General features: G+C 37.7%; 1 protein-coding gene across 2 annotated transcripts in view; it reads left to right on the top strand.

The window, feature by feature from the left end:
- Nucleotides 1-16,962, top strand: part of COL25A1 (collagen type XXV alpha 1 chain) — a 461,595-nt gene that overhangs the window by 249,811 nt on the left and 194,822 nt on the right. For both annotated transcript variants that reach the window (XM_065877601.1, XM_065877600.1), the window contains exons 3-4: nt 10,756-10,800; nt 12,827-12,834. In XM_065877601.1, the coding sequence (XP_065733673.1) occupies nt 10,756-10,800; nt 12,827-12,834 (53 nt within the window). The remainder of the gene's footprint in view (nt 1-10,755; nt 10,801-12,826; nt 12,835-16,962) is intronic.

Genomic DNA, 16,962 nt, shown 5'->3' with positions numbered 1-16,962 from the left:
CTGTAGCTTTGCAGTATGGGCTGAAGTCAGGGAGCCTGATTCCTCCAGCTCCGTTTTTCTTTCTCAAGATTGCTTTGGCTATCGGGTGTCTTTTGTATTTCCATATAAATTGTTAATTTTTTTGTTCTAGTTCTGTGAAAAATACCAGTGGTAGTTTGATAGGGATTGCATTGAATCTGTAGATTGCTTTGGGTAGTTGAGTCAATTTCACAATGTTGATTCTTCCAATCCAAGAACATGGTATACCTCTCCATCTATTTGTATCATCTTTAATTTCCTTCATCAGTGTCTTAGAGTTTTCTGCATACAGGTCTTTTGTCTCCTTAGGTAGGTTTATTCCTAAATATTTTATTCTTTTTGTTGCAGTGGTAAATGGGAGTGTTTTCTTAATTTCACTTTCAGATTTTTCATCATTAGTGTATAGGAATGCTAGAGATTTCTGTGCATTAATTTTGTATCCTGCTACTTTACCAAATTCATTGATTAGCTCTAGTACTTTTCTAGTAGCATCTTTAGGATTCTCTATGTGTAGCACCATGTTATCTGCAAACAATGACAGCTTTAATTCTTCTTTTCCGATTAGGATTACTTTTATTTCTTTTCCTTCTCTGATTGCTGTGACTAAAACTTCCAAAACTATGTTGAATAATAGTGATGGGAGTGGGCAACCTTGTCTTGTTCCTGATCTTAGTGGAAATGGTATCAGTTTTTCACCATTGAGACGATGTTGGCTGTGGGTTTGTCATATATGACCTTTATTATGTTGAGGAAAGTTCCCTCTATGCCTACTTTCTGGAGGGTTTTTATCATAACTGGGTGTTGAATTTTGTCGAAAGTTTTCTCTGCATCGATTGAGATGATCATATGGTTTTTCTCCTTCAATTTAGTATGGTGTATCACATTGATTGATTTGCATATATTGAAGAATCCTTGCATTCCTGGGATAAACCCCACTTGATGATGGTGTATGATCCTTTTAATGTGCTGTTGGATTCTGTTTGCTAGTATTTTGTTGAGGAGTTTTGCATCTATGTTCATCAGTGATATTGGCCTGTAGTTTTCTTACTTTGTGACATCTTTGTTTGGTTTTGGTATCAGGGTGATGGTGGCCTCGTAGAATGAGTTTGGGAGTGTTCCTCCCTCTGCTATATTTTGGAAGAGTTTGAGAAGGATAGGTCTTGGCTCTTCTCTAAATGTTTTAGAGAATTCGCCTGTGAAACCATCTGGTCCTGGGCTTTGGTTTGTTGGAGGATTTTTTTTTTCTTTTTGCGGTACGTGGGCCTCTCACTGTTGTGGCCTCTCCCGTTGCGGAGCACAGGCTCCGGACGCGCAGGCTCAGTGGCCATGGCTCATGGGCCCAGCCACTCCGCAGCATGTGGGATCTTCCCGGACCGGGGCATGAACCCGTGTCCCCTGCATCGGCAGGCGGGCTCCCAACCACTGCGCCACCAGGGAAGCCCTGTTGGAAGATTTTTAATCACAGTTTCAATTTCAGTGTTTGTGATTGGTTTGTTTATATTTTCTATTTCTTCCTGGTTCAATCTCAGAAGGTTGTGCATTTCTAAGAATTTGTTGGGCTTCCCTTTTTTTCTTGATGAATCTGGATAATAGTTTATCAATTTTGTTTATCTTCTCAAAGAACCAGCTTTTAATTTTATTGATCTTTGCTATTGTTTCCTTCATTTCTTTTTCATTTATATCTGATCTGATCTTTATGATTTCTTTCCTTCTGCTAACCTCGGGGTTTTTTTATTCTTCTTTCTCTAATTGCTTTAGGTGCAAGGTTAGGTTGTTTATTTGAGATGTTTGTTGTTTCTTGAGGTAGGATTGTATTGCTATAAACTTCCCTCTTAGAACCGCTTTTGCTGCATCCCATAGGTTTTGGGTCGTCGTGTTTTCATTGTCATTTGTTTCTAGGTATTTTCTGATTTACTCTTCGATTTCTTCAGTGATCTCTTGGTTATTAAATAGTGTATTTTTTAGCCTCCATTTGCTTGTATTTTTTCCTGTAATTGATATCTAATCTCACAGCATTGTGGTTGGAAAAGATACTTGATACGATTTCAATTTTCTTAAATTTACCAAGGCTTGATTTGTGACCCAAGATATGATCTATCCTGGAAAACGTTCCATGAGCACTTGAGAAGAATGTGTATTCTGTTGTTTTTGGATGGAATAGCCTATAACTATCAGTTAAGTCCATCTTGTTTAATGTATCATTTAAAGCTTGTGTTTCCTTATTTATTTTCATTTTGAATGTTCTGTCCATTGGTGAAAGTGGGCTTTTAAAGTCCCCTACTATGATTGTGTTACTGTCGATTTCCCCTTTAATGGCTCTTAGTATTTGCCTTATTTATTGAGGTGCTCCTATGTTGGGTGCATAAATCTTTACAATTGTTATATCTTCTTCTTGTATTGATCCCTTGATCATTATGTAGTGTCCTTCTTTGTCTCTTGTACTAGTCTTTATTTTAAAGTCTATTTTGTCTGATACGAGAATTGCTACTCCAGCTTTCTTTTGATTTCCATTTACATGGAATATCTTTTTCCATCCCCTCACTTTCAGTCTGTATGTGTCCCTAGGTCTGAAGTGGGTCTCTTCTAGACAGCATATATATGGGTCTTGTTTTTGTCTCCATTCAGCCAGTCTATGTCGTTTGGTTGGAGCATTTACATTTCAGGTAATTATCGATATGTATGTTCCAATTTCCGTTTTCTGCATTGTTTTGGGTTTGTTATTGTAGGTCTTTTCCTTCTTTTGTGTTTCCTGCCTAGACAATTTCCTTTAGCATTTGTTGTAAAGCTGGTTTGGTGGTGCTGAATTCTCTTAGCTTTTGCTTGTCTGTAAAGGTTTTAATTTCTCCATCAAATCTGAATGAGATCCTTGCTGGGTAGAGTAATCTTGGTTGTAGGTTTTTCTCCTTCATCACTTTAAATATGTCCTGCCAGTCCCTTCTGGCTTGCAGAGTTTCTGCTGAAAGATCAGTTGTTAACCTTTCGGGCATTTCCTTTTGTGTTATTTGTTGTTTTTCCTTTGCTGCTTTGAATATTTTTTCTTTGTATTTAATTTTTGATAGTTTGATTAATATGTGTCTGGGCATGTTTCTCCTTGGATTTATGCTGTATGGGACTCTCTGTGCTTTCTGGACTTGACTAACTATTTCCTTTCCCATATTAGGGAAGTTTTCAACTATAATCTCTTCAAATATTTTCTCAGTCCCTTTCTTTTTCTGTTCTTCTTCTGGGACCCCTATAATTCGAATGTTGGTGCGTTTAATGTTGTCCCAGAGGTCTCTGAGACTGTCCTCAGTTCTTTTCATTCTTTTTTCTTCATTCTGCTCTGCAGTAGTTATTTCCACTATTTTATCTTCCAGGTCATTTATCCATTCTTCTGCCTCAGTTATTCTGCTATTGATCCATTCTAGAGAATTTTTAATTTCATTTATTGTGTTGTTCATCATTGTTTGTTTGCTCTTTAGTTCTTCTAGGTCCTTGTTAAACATTTCTTGTATTTTCTCTATTCAATTTCCAAGATTTTTGATCATTTTTACTATCATTACTCTGAATTCTTTTTCAGGTAGTCTGCCTATTTCCTCTTCATTTGTTAGGTCTGGTGGGTTTTTACCTTGCTCCTTCATCTGCTGTGTGTTTTTCTGTCTCCTCATTTTGCTTAACTTTCTGTGTTTGGGGTCTCCTTATGGCAGGCTGCAGGTTCATAGTTTCCGTTGTTTTTGGTGTCTGTCCCCAGTGGCTAAGGTTGGTTCAGTGGGTTGTGTAGGCTTCCTGGTGGAGGGGACTAGTGCCTGTGTTCTGGTGGATGAGGCTAGATCTTGTCTTTCTGGTGGGTAGGTCCACGTCTGGTGTTGTGTTTTGGTGTGCCTGTGGCCTTATTATGATTTTAGGCAGCCTCTCTGCTAATGGGTGGGGTTGTGTTCCTGTCCCGCCAGTTGTTTGGCATAGGGTGTCCAGCGCTGTAGCTTGCTGGTCGTTGAGTGGAGCTGGGTCTTGGCGTTGAGATGGAGATCTCTGGGAAATTTTCGCTGTTTGATATTATGTGGAGCTGGGAGGTCTCTTGTAGACCAGTGTCCTGAAGTTGGCTCTCCCACCTCAGAGGCACAGCCCTGATGCCTGGCTGGAGCACCAAGAGCCTTTCATCCATGTGGGTCAGAGTAAAAGGGAGAAAGAAAGAAAGAAAGAAAGAAAGGAAGGGAGGGAGGGAGGAAGGAAGGAAGGAAGGAAAGGAAGAAAAGAAAGAAGATAAAATGAAATAAAATAAAGTAAAATAAAATAAAATCAAGTTATTAAAATAAAAAATAATTATTAAGGAAAAAATTTTAAAAAGTAAAAAAAAAAAAAAAACAAAAACAGACGGACAGAACCCTAGGGCAAATGGTCAAAGCAAAGCTATACAGACAAAATCAGACACAGAAGCATACACATACACACTCACAAAAAGAGAAAAAGGGAAAAAATATATATATCTTTGCTCCCAAAGTCCACCTCCTCCATTTGGGATGATTTGTTGTCTATTCAGGTATTCCACGGACGCAGGATACATCACGTTGATTGTGGAGATTTAATCCGCTGCTCCTGAGGCTGCTGGGAGAGATTTCCCTTTCTCTTCTTTGTTCGCACAGCTCCCAGGTTCAGCTTTGGATTGGACCCGCCTCTGCGTGTAGGTCGCCAGAGGGCGTCTTTTCTTTGCTCAGAAGAACGAAGGTGGCTCTGGCTCACTCAAGCGCGGGGGAGGGAGGAGTACGGATGCTGGGCGAGCCTGCGGTGGCAGAAGCTGGTGTGATGTTGCACCAGCCTGAGGTGCGCCGTGCGTTCTCCCCGGGGAAGTTGTCCCTGGATCCCAGGACCCTGGCAGTGGCGGGCTGCACAGGCTCCCGGGAGGGGAGGTGTGGATAGTGACCTGTGCTTGCACACAGGCTTCTTGGTGGCAGCAGCAGCAGCCTTAGCGTCTCATGCCCGTCTCTGCTGTCCACGCTGATAGCCACGGCTCACGCCTGTCTCTAGAGGTCGTTTAGGCGGTGCTCTGAATCCCCTCTCCTCGCTCACCCCGAAACAATGGTCTCTTTGGCAGCTCCAGACTTTCCCCCGGACTCCCTGCTGGCTAGCCGTGGTGCACTAGTCCCTTCAGGCTGTGTTCTCGCAGCCAACCCCATCCAACCGAAGCCCGAGCCTCAGCTCCCAGCCCCCCGCCCTGCCCGGCAGGTGAGCCGACAAGCCTCTCGGGCTGGTGAGTGCTGGTCGGCCCTGATCCTCTGTGCGGGAATCTCTCCGCTTTGCCCTCCGCACCCCTGTTGCTGTGCTCTCCTCCGTGGCTCCGGAGCTTCCCCCTCTGCCACCCGCAGTCTCTGCCAGCGAAGGGGCTTCCTAGTGTGTGGAAACCTTTCCTCCTTCATGGCTCCCTCCCACTGGTGCAGGTCCCGTCGCTATTCTTTTGTCTCTGTTTTTTCTTGTTTCTTTTGCCCTACCCAGGTACGTGGGGAGTTTCTTGCCTTTTGGGAGCTCTGAGGTCTTCTGCCAGTGTTCAGTAGGTGTTCTGTAGGAGTTGTTCCACATGTAGATGTATTTCTGATGTATTTGTGGAGAGGAAGGTGATCTCCATGTCTTACTCTTCCGCCATCTTGAAGCTCCTCTATAATTTATTCTTTATTTCATAAATTCTCTGTAAGTTTTCACTTCCTCTGTTGCTGATAGCTTCTGCTTTTTCTCTTCCCATTCATGTTCTTGAACGAGTTTCTTTTGCAGAGGCATGTCTTTCTGCTGAGAAAATTCACTTAGAATTTCTACTGCACGGACCTGGCCAAATTCAGTGAATAAGAGTCAGGTTCCACCTTCTATATTTGTTCTTACGGCTCATGCCTGACTGACACTTCATCACTCAGTTTGGAATAGAAATGAGCACTATCTTTTTCTTTTACTTTCTTTTTTTTTTTAAATAGATCTTTATTGGAGTATAATTGCTTCACAATACTGTATTAGTTTGTGTTGTACAGCAAAGTGAATCAGCCACATGCATGCACATGTCCCCATATCCCCTCCCTCCCATCCTCCCTATCCCACCCCTCTAGGTCATCACAAAGCACTGAGTTGCTCTCCCTGTGCTATGCTGCTGCTTCCCACTAGCTATTTTACGTTTGATAGTGTATATATGTCGATGCTACTCTCACTTCACCCCAGCTTCCCCCTCCCACCCTGTTTCCTCAAGTCCATTCTCTATGTCTACATCTTTATTCCTACCCTGCAACTAGGTTTATCAGTACCTTTTTTTTTTTTTGATTCCATATATATGCGTTAGTATACGGTATTTGTTTTTCTCTTTCTGACTTACTTCATTTTGTATGACCGACTCTAGGTCCATCCACCTCACTTCAGGTAACTCAATTTCCTTTCTTTTTATGGCTGAGTAATATTCCATTGTATATTTGGGAATATCTTTTTCAGCTACTGTTGGCTATTGTTAACATTGGTTTTGTCTGGGAAATATCTATCATTTGTCTTTTCTTCTTTTTCACTCTGGTGATCCGCCAGCTGCCCATTATCAAATTCACCCCATGTATATAATTTTTAAATTATTTTTGCCTTTAAATTCAGGAGTGATATCAAATTATCTCATCTGCACAGGAGACTTTTTCAAAACTTCTATTTATTTTCTTTGTAAGCAAGATCTTTATGTGTTACTGCGAGTTTTGTATAATTTATTATTTCACAAGCTCAATATAATGCTCACTTCAGTCTTCTGTTTCTTATAGCAATTATAACATGCTCTTCTCAAATCAAATATTTTCTTTGTAAATCCAATAGGGTTTGGATTCCCATCTTCTCATAACTTAGGTTAGCTTAATTTTTTCTCTCAAATATTATGAAATTCTTTGGAAAACATTGTCATATTCAATAGATATCTGTCTTACCAAGTATCTTTTCAGTTTCCTTAGATTTTATTTTTTCTCAACTCTCAATATAACGAGCAAATTTCCCACAGCATTTGATTCATTTCTTAAATTGAATATTTAAGGCAGACATGTTCCTTTTTTTTTTTTTTTGGCGTGGCTTACAGGATCTTAGTTCCCTAAGCAGGATTGAACCTGGGCCAACGGCAGTGGAAGGGCTGAGTCCTAACCACTGGACCACCAGGGAATCCCTTTAACTTTGTTTCTTGGTTTCTTCAAAAATATCATTGCTTCTCTGATCATTTTTTATAATCTGATATCTTTTAAATTTTTTAAAAGTTTATTTTAAATCATTTTTAAACATTTATGTAATGTATTGTTTTTCCTTGATAGATTCTACTATTTAAAAGGAATATTCTTCTGGAGGAAAGTGACAAACTAATTCCAATAAACAAACATAATTATAGGTTTCTAAGGCTTTTCCTAAAAATCAGTTCTGGGCCCTCTGGCACCTTTGTTGTGGATGAGACAGCAGTCAGTTAGGTATCTTCCACTGTAATCTTCCCACTGGTAGTTCTTAACATTTTCTCTTTATCCATGAATATTTCTAAGTTCCTCCTTTGTGTTTAAGTGTGATTTGTTTTTACTTGCCACTTGGAGTATAAGTTCAATCTTAGGTCTCCTAAGTTCAATTCTAGAATATTCTCATCTATTATCTCTTAAACAAAGTCTTCTCTATCATTTCTTTTGAGTTCTTTTATAAGTAAAAATTTTCTTCTTAACATAGATGGATAGATAGATACATACACAGACAGATAGATGATAGATAGATAGATAGATAGATAGATAGATAGTAGATAGAGTCATTCTGTTTGGGCTGCTATAACAAAATACCACAGGCTGGGTGGCTTATAAACAACAAAAATTTATTTCTCACAGTTCAGGAGGCTGGGACATCTAAGATCAAGGTTTCGGCATGGTCACCTTCAGGTAAGGGCCCTCTTCCTGGTTCATAGCTGGTGTCTTTTCACTGTGTCCTCACATAGTGGAAGGGGCTAGGGGTCTCTGTGGGGTCTTTTTTATAAGCCCCATTCTTTAGGTCTCCAGCTTCATGATTTAAGCAACTCCCAAAGACCCCACTCCCAAAATTATCATCTTTGGGAGTTAGAATTTCAACCTGTGAATTTGCAGGACATGTACATTCAGACTACAGTGGATAGTCAGATACATAGATAGATACTCGATCTGTCTCTCTGGACTGCATTCTACATCTTCCATAACTGTTCCTTCTTCAACCATATCCAGGCTAGCATTTAACTGATTTATCTTTTTTTTTAATTTCAATGACATTTTCAAGATTTCTAAAGGGTTCTCTTTCATATCCACTTGTTCTTTTTTTTCCTTGTTTACATTCAAAATCCCTTGCTCTTTAATGGGTATTACTTCTTCATTTATCTCTTAAAGCATAATTAACATACTAATCTTCATCTGATGGTTTCTTAAAATTAATTAATTTTACCTAGGAAGAATTCATGATCTTATTATTTAGTGCTACCTTTCTTAGCATTAGATTTCTTCATATGTTTTGGAACTTTGACTTCTATACTCATTGTGAGTAGGAGGTTTTTAGTGTGTGTGTGTAGTTTTCTCTCTGTGTGTGTCTGCCTTTCTTTCCTCTATGCTCACCTTTTCTTACCTAATCATTTTATGTCTGTCTTTACCTGACCTCCCAGCTTTCTAGACCAGAGTTGTCTTAAAATGACATTTCAGGACTCTTGTCGCAGATTTATGTTTCGAATATCACAGAATCAGGAATCAAACCAGCAGATGCTTGCTTCGTTTTCTGATTGAGAGTTTATATATATATTCCCCAGCCTTTAAGCCAGAGAGCTAGATTTTTTTAAACTTCTCTTTAGCATTTATAAGCCCCCAGCTTTAAGAAGTAAGTCTGAATCTGATGAGAGAACTTTTGGGTATTTATTTTTCAGGGATAGAACCCATAGCCACCATTTCTACTTCTAGAACCAGAGCCAGGCAAGCTCATAGTTTATCCCTGCTCTCCACTTTCCAGTTCTGGTACATTTCTGGCCTGTGGACATGCCCATGTCTTTTTTGAATGCAAATACTTTTAAATGTTTTTCTCTTTTTATAACTGACCATGTGTTTAGAGTAGAAGGAACAAATCAGAGCACAAACTCATTGTGCCGCCTTCACAGCATATACTACTAACAAATTTTTCATGTGTGTTATTTTAGTCTTTTCAACTTCTTTGCTTCTTCAGAGCAGATACACGTCTTATACATGACCTATAGTCCCTACTGTGCAGACCACAGACATCATAAGTATCTAGCTGTTGCTAAACACTTCTTATAGTAATTTTGTAATATAAAAAAATCTGATTCCTAATCCAAAGGACATTGTATATTATATATCAGAATTTTTCAATATATACCTGTGTCTGTGTATGTTTGAGCATGTATATAAATGTATATTTTTCATACCTATTAGGATTCCACTGGGTTTATTTACCTATTTATATGATTCTCCTTCTGCTCTCAGTCTGGCCAAGGATAACTTGAGTGTGATGAAAATCTCTCTTTATTTCAGAACACAGAAGGAAACCTGAAATTTCGAATGACAATTTTGGATTCTGCTACAAAGCCGCTTCTCCTAATATTTTCAATTGATTTTATTGCTTGATTGTTTTTAACCTCTTACAAAACACAGATGGCCAGACTTACTCTGTGTAAGGGCTTGCAGGGAAACTAACCTGGCCCACTGATGTTTCTATTTCTCGTGATAGTGTTTCCATATGGAAGTCGGTAGCTCAGGATCACGTTAAGAGTCAACTGGGTGCCAAGGCCTGTGCCTTGAACTTTCTAGAGTTTAGAAGTCATCAGTCCAACTTCGCAACTCATTCTTCAAAACCAAGCAGTTCTGTATTTTCCTTGGCCTCTTTCTCCCAGCAAATATTTTAAGACCTCAATTCTCACTGTGGGCTAATTATTCTCTTCTATTTGCTGGGATCATAATTCAGTGGGAGCTATTCCTAACCAAGGAAATGAGGGCAGAAATTATATAGTTGAGAATAATGGCTTGAAAACCATGAACGTCTAGAAACTTGTGCAAGTCTGACACATATCGGCTTGGTGGTCTTCATAGGGAACTCACTGAAAAAGAAGGTTATTTCTTCACTTTTAAAATGAGATCACCGTAAAGACTCAACATTTATTGAATGACAATAATGAGCTAGCCCCTTAGAAAAATGAGACCAATACTTACTACCTAAACACTTTCCAATTAAAAGGGTTGTGATTTTAACTCAGCTGGTTCTTAATTAGAGAAATTCCAATAGATGAAAATTCACATTTAATAAAATAGAAATATTTGTAAAGATTATTTACATTATTAATATATATGTTTAATTAACTGCCAACTAAATATTTTCAAGAGAAGCATGAGGAACCTGACTGAAGAGAAACTGTAATCATTTGTACTTAGTACTTTTAATTATTAATATGCTGAAACCTTCAGAAAAGAAATTTTCCTAAGAAACATGAAATCTCAACACCACCAGTTTGCTTAGCAAACCCTTTCTTATTGATGATACCCGGGCAGGATGAACAAAAATTCTGAATCTTTAGTGTTTCTAAGTAACACTAGTTGGTTAGAGATCTAGGACAGCTTTTATAATTAAATGAAGCTTAACAGTTATGCTGAAATGCCAGAGGCAGAGTTGGCCTTTACAAATCTCTGGTCCTTTTCATGTTAGTTAAAAACAGTGACAAGATATATAGAAATCATTTACTAGCCATTTTGGAACCAAAAATTCCAAAAACTGTTCTTTTTATTTCAGGCCCTCCGGGGAAACGAGGTAAAAGGGGCCGAAGAGGAGAATCTGGTAAGTCTCTCTTTCAGCTGTTCTGTGTCATTCGTGTTCTGGCTAGGTTCCCACATCTGTTCCTCCTAATTAGTAATTATATTGTTCTGTTGGCTGTTGTGTGCATGCACGCATGCGTGTGTGTGTGTGTGTTTGTGAGATGTTTATATCTTCTCTGCTACACATAGAATTTTTTTTTATCTTCTTATTTCCATCAAACAGTAGGAAGGAGAAGTTTGCAAAATATTATTAATTACAGTTTACTAACCCCTGGCACCCAATTTTGGCTTATTTACTGTGTCAAGTTAAATCTGCCCTTTCAGTGTAGAGCAGAGGGTTTCTTAGCCACATGCAGTATGACAGCATCACCCATCTTTCCACCTACATAGGTGGTCAGTCAATGCACACTCTCTGCGGAAACATCTGCCTTGGGACACTGGGGCACATGTCCTGGAAACCTGATTATGGTTTTATCCAACTGGTAAAATTTTGTCATGCTTTAACTCTCATTCTTTTCACAATTTAAGAATTTTTATTCCTCTTGTAGAACCATAGAATTTTAGTGATGACAGGAACTTTAGTAATCAATCCAGAGTTTTCATTTTATAGTTGAGGAAATGGCAACCCAGAGCAGTCAGGTGGTTCAGCCAAAGCCATGCAATTTTTTATGAGCAGAACTAGAAGCACAGCCAGTTGTCCTGACACCCATTTTAGTGATTTTTGTTTTGTTTTGTTTTTTGCTTTCAGGCCAAATCCCTATATGCAAATTCAAATAAAAACTTTTTTTTTCTGAAATCAAGATATTCAAATGAGTGTGTTCACTTATGGTTTTACTAGTTTTATAAAGTCTAAGGCTCCAAAAATGTAAATGTAAATGTGAAGTCTTAACAGGACATCAATTCTTCCTTGCAAGATAAGAGGAAGGTAATTTAAGGTTTGATTTTAGTGTACTAAGAAATGCTGTTTTCCAGCATTTTCTACAAGTATTTATTAATACTAAAAACAATCTACTAAGGGTTAAAAAATAGAAATACTAACCTATCAAAAAGAGCAGACCGCAGATTGATATTTTTTGTCTCATTTCCTCTCCCTTTTGGAAATATGATGTCAAAGTAAAAAGGGTTTTATGAAAACATAGCTGCTTAATTCCTTTAAGAGAATTATCAAAAGTTATTTTTAAACCTCATTCACTCTAAGTAACTGGAAAATTGTATAGGTATCCCTTTCATTGAGTGCAAAGTTTTAAAATAGAGGATACTTTATAAATGTTTTTGAGGAAAAAGAAATGATAAAACATTGGTGGACCCAAATAATCACTGAATTGATCTTTGTGTCGAAAGAAAGAAAGAGGATTAGGAAAAAATAGTGAAAATTTTGTACTTATGCAGTTTTACAGAAAATATAAAAATGAATTCCCAACTTCTTGGCTACTGAGAACTGGTGCTTCAATTGAACATATGGTGTGCGAAATGTTGAAATTTTCTTAGACTTTGCCTGTGTTTTGATGAGAATACATAGTTTTAAAGAACTTACATAAACATCAGGACTTGGTCTTTTATATATTGACAATACTACTGAAAGATAAACATTCTTAGGACAAATAGCAGGTACCTTTCTGATTTAGCCATTTTACCAAACTCAAGAAATTTATATATCAATTGTCTACAACTGGTCTATCATGAATGACTAACGTTCTTCCTAATTCATATTTTATCTAAATTTTTAGGTGTATAAATTAGACAGTCTTTTCTTAAACTATATGAACTTCTGAGTAATTCATAAACAGTCCTCAGGGAATATTCTCTGAAATTTTACATAAAATTTTGTGTGTACATAGATGTAAATGCATTTTTCTGATATGGTCTCATAATAGGTTCATGATCTAAAAAATGACTGAGAGGCACTAAATTCTTAAGTGATTTCTATGTCTCTTGTATTATGCTGATATTATTATGATGTTCTAATCTTTTATTAAATCTTACTATTCGTATATTCACTAATTTGTCTCTCTCTTTTTCTTATTCTGTCTACTCTCCCCCCACCATAGGTCCTCCTGTAAGTATATTTGCTGCATTCTGGCTCCTCTACGTTAATCAAATCACGTATGTTAAAACTGTTAAAACATCAAAATATACTCTATATTTCAATTAGAAAAATGTTGCTGACCTTTTTAAGAGTATTTAACTGTAGGACATTAGTTTTTAAGTATACTGTTTTGTGATCATGTGATATGTAGGAGTGCAATATGTGTCAATTAAAAAAAACCTTTTATTTCTAATACGATCACAAACCAATTACTGTCTTGGGAATTTTGGAATAACTTATGAAGCTCCTGATATTAAATGCTTTTCCTGAAATACTGAGGTTTCTTTGCGAGCAAACTCTCAAGCTCTTTCACACTTCTTTTTTCATTCGTTTAAGCTTGTATCTGAAATATTTGCATTTGCCAGTTCACGAAATGTAGATGGCAACATGATCGTGGAAGTGATACCCCCGGTGGGCTTGGTTCAGCGCTCTTTCCATAAGCAACACTCCCTTTGAAGTCCCTTGGAGTTTTGCCTGCATAAAGAGCTTGAGTTGGAGCCCTTGGAGAGTTGCACTTTCTTTTTTCTTTCCTTGTGTAGGTCATGGCTGCAGCATTCCAGCCTGCTTTGTACTCACAGGAACAGATTATCTTGTCAGCTTTGAGCTAGATGTGTTTTTGAGTAATATCCTGGATATCTGTCGTCTGACCCCGGTGCCGTACTGTGCTCTGTACGTTTACAGTAGCAATGATCATTGCCCTGGAGATATTTTCTCATCCCGAATAGTCGGTTTGCTCCAGGGTTCATAGACTCTGCATTGGCAACTTCTCTAACAGGCCAGCATGGTCCAGGGAGAGGGGCTTAGCATATACTCGTTTACTTTATTCACAGGAAGCATTGGCTTCCAAATATCTTTTGCAGTCTTCCTGCCACGTTCAAGGACGGAACATAAATCATGTTAGAAATGACTTTGCTTCTGTAACTGACTTCAGCTCTTGCTTAATGCTAGGCAGATGGCATGCCCCAGGTCTAGGAGCCTTATTCTTTGGCTTCATATTTGACTGTCTTTAAAACTAGAAACAAACCACTGCTACCCAAAGGAAACTCTGGAGATTACATCCAGAATAGAGCGTTCAAGGCTTCTTTTTGTGGAGGTAAGTATTAGGCAGGCCAAGAGGCAGTTAAATCTCATTTCTGCCTTATGATATTGAGGATTCTAATATTTCCTGTTTGGTTGTTCACAAGTTTAGACACCCATATTGGGCTCTTGCTTTCAGGGGGCCATCTATTAGTTCAGGTTCTCCACCTAGAACATTTCAATTGTTTTTTCCTTTTCTTATTATATACTAAAAAAGAGGACTAATATGTTTTAAGCCCCTGTGTATGTCAGGCAATATTCTAGGCACTTTACATACATTTATGTTGTCTCTGATGCTACCATCCCCATTCCCATTAATGTCTCTAAACATTACCATTGTCAACAAGGAAACTGAGGCTCATAGAGGTTAATTATCAATGGCTGTACAGCTAAAGAGGGTTTGCAAAGTTGGAATTCAGTTAGATATGTCTGACTGTAAATGCTTTCTGCTTACCACGTTATCCTTCTTCCTTGAAATTGTAAGTATATTATAATATGGCTCATTGTTACACAGGTTTGGCTAGTCATGGGTCAAATTGTATTTCTTATTGAAATATAGTTGATTTACAATATTATATTAGTTTCAGGGGTACAGCATAGTGATTCAATATCAAATTATATTTCTTGATATAAATAATTACATATAATAAAAGCATGACCAAAAAATGTAAAATGGCTAATCTATACAATAAGCATTAATACTGTGGCATCTCAGATGGATTTTAAAGAAGTTATAATATGTTTAGCAAATTGCATCAGATCCAAGAAATAAGGTATATGTAATTATGAGTTTTTCTTTTGTGTGTTATTTTCGTTTTGTTTTTAAATTTTTATTGGAGTATAGTTGATTTACAACGTTGTGTTAGTTTCTGCTGTACAGCGAAGTGAATCAGTTATACATATATCCACACTTTTTTTATACTGACTAAAAGCTAACTCGAGTTAAGTTGCTCACATTTGATAAGATAAAAAACCATTGAATGTGAAAAAGAGAAAAAATATATATATTCACTGTGCTACCTTTACTAATACAATGGAGTCTTACTGTAAGTACTTGGGACTCCGTATCATGGGAGCCCTTAGGGGTGAAATACCTTGTAATGAAATCCTCTTAAGCCTCCAATTTCTAAACCCCCATATATGATTTTCAAGGTATTGTGTTTGCTTTTCATCGAATTTTCCTTTAGAGTAGGTGGCTTGATAAAACATTTCCATTATATTTCTTTTGTCGTTGTTGTTATACAGCAGGTTCTTATTAGTTATCCATTTTATACATATTAGTGTATATATGTCAATCCCAATCTCTCAATTCATCACACCACCACCCGTACCCCCCCACTGTCCCCCCTTGGTATCCATACGTTTGTTCTCTACCTCTGTGTCTCTATTTCTGCCCTGCAAACTGGTTCATCTGTACCATTCTTCTAGGTTCCACATGTATGCATTCATATACGATATATGTTTTTCTCTTTCTGACTTACTTCACTCTGTGTGACAGTCTCTAGATCCATCCAAATCTCTACAAATGACCCAATTTCATTCTTTTTATGGCTGAGTAATATTCCCTTGTATATATGTACCACGTCTTCTTTATCCATTCATCTGTCGATGGGCATTTAGGTTGCTTCCATGACCTGGCTATTGTAAATAGGGCTGCAGTGAACATTGGGGTGCCTGTGTCTTTTTGAATTACGGTTTTCTCTGGGTATATGCCAGTAGTGGGATTGCTGGGTCATATGGTAGCTCTATTTTTAGTTTTTTAAGGAACCTCCATACTGTTCTCCATAGTGGCTGCATTAATTTACGTTCCCACCAACAGCGGAAGACGGTTCCCTTTTCTCCACACCCTCTCCAGCACTGTTTGTAGATTTTCTGATGATGCCCATTCTAACTGGTGTGAGGTGATACCTCATGTAGTTTTGATTTGCATTTCTCTAATAATTTGTGATGTTGAGCAGCTTTTCATGTGCTTCTTGGCCATCTGTATGTCTTCTTTGGAGAAATGTCTATTTAGGTCTTCTGCCCATTTTTGGATTGGGTTGTTTGTGTTTTTAATACTGAGCTACATGAGCTGTTTATATATTTTGGATATTAATCCTTTGTTGATTTGTTTGCAAATATTTTCTCCCATTCTGAGGGGTGTCTTTTCGTCTTGTTTATGGTTTCCTTTGCTGTGCAAAAGGTTTTAAGTTTCATTAGGTCCCATTTGTTTATTTTTGTTTTTATTTCCATTATTGTAGGAGGTGGATCAAAAAAGATCTTGCTGTGATTTATGTCAAAGAATGTTCCTCCTATGTTTTCCTCTAAGACTTTTATAGTGCCCAATCTTACATTTAGGTCTCTAATCCATTTTGAGTTTATTTTTGTGTATGGTGTTAGGGAGTGTTCTAACTTCATTCTTTTACATGTAGCTGTCCAGTTTTCCCAGCACCACTTATTGCATAGACTGTCTTATCTCCATTGTATATCCTTGCCTCTTTTGTCATAGATTAGTTGACCATAGGTGCATGAGTTTATCTCTGGGATTTCGATCCTGTTCCATTGATCTATATTTCTGTTTTTGTGCCAGTACCATATTTTCTTGATTACTGTAGCTTTGTATTATAGTCTGAAGTCAGGGAGTCTGATTCCTCCAGCTCCATTTTTTTCCCTCAAGACCGCTTTGGCTATTTGGGGTCTTTGTGTCTCCATACAAATTTTAAGATTTTTTGTTCTAGTTCTGTAAAAAATGCGATTAGTAATTTGATAGATATTGCATTGGATCTGTAGATGGCTTTCGGCAATATAGTCATTTTCACAATATTGATTCTTCCAATACAAGAACATGGTATATCTCTCCATCTGTTTGTATCATCTTTAATTTCTTTCACCAGTGTCTTATAGTTTTCTTCATACAGGTATTTTGTCTCCCTAGGTAGGTTTATTCCTAGGTATTTTATTCTTTTTGCTGCAGTTATAAATGGGAGTGTTTCCTTAATTTCTGTTTCCTTATTAATTTTCTGTTTGGATGATCTGTCCATT

The sequence above is a fragment of the Phocoena phocoena genome, chromosome 5 (genome assembly GCF_963924675.1).
Source record: "Phocoena phocoena chromosome 5, mPhoPho1.1, whole genome shotgun sequence".
NCBI classification, from domain to species: Eukaryota; Metazoa; Chordata; class Mammalia; order Artiodactyla; family Phocoenidae; genus Phocoena; species Phocoena phocoena.
The sequence above is the reverse complement of the archived record's forward strand: the minus strand, read 5'-3'. Positions and strand labels throughout refer to the sequence as shown.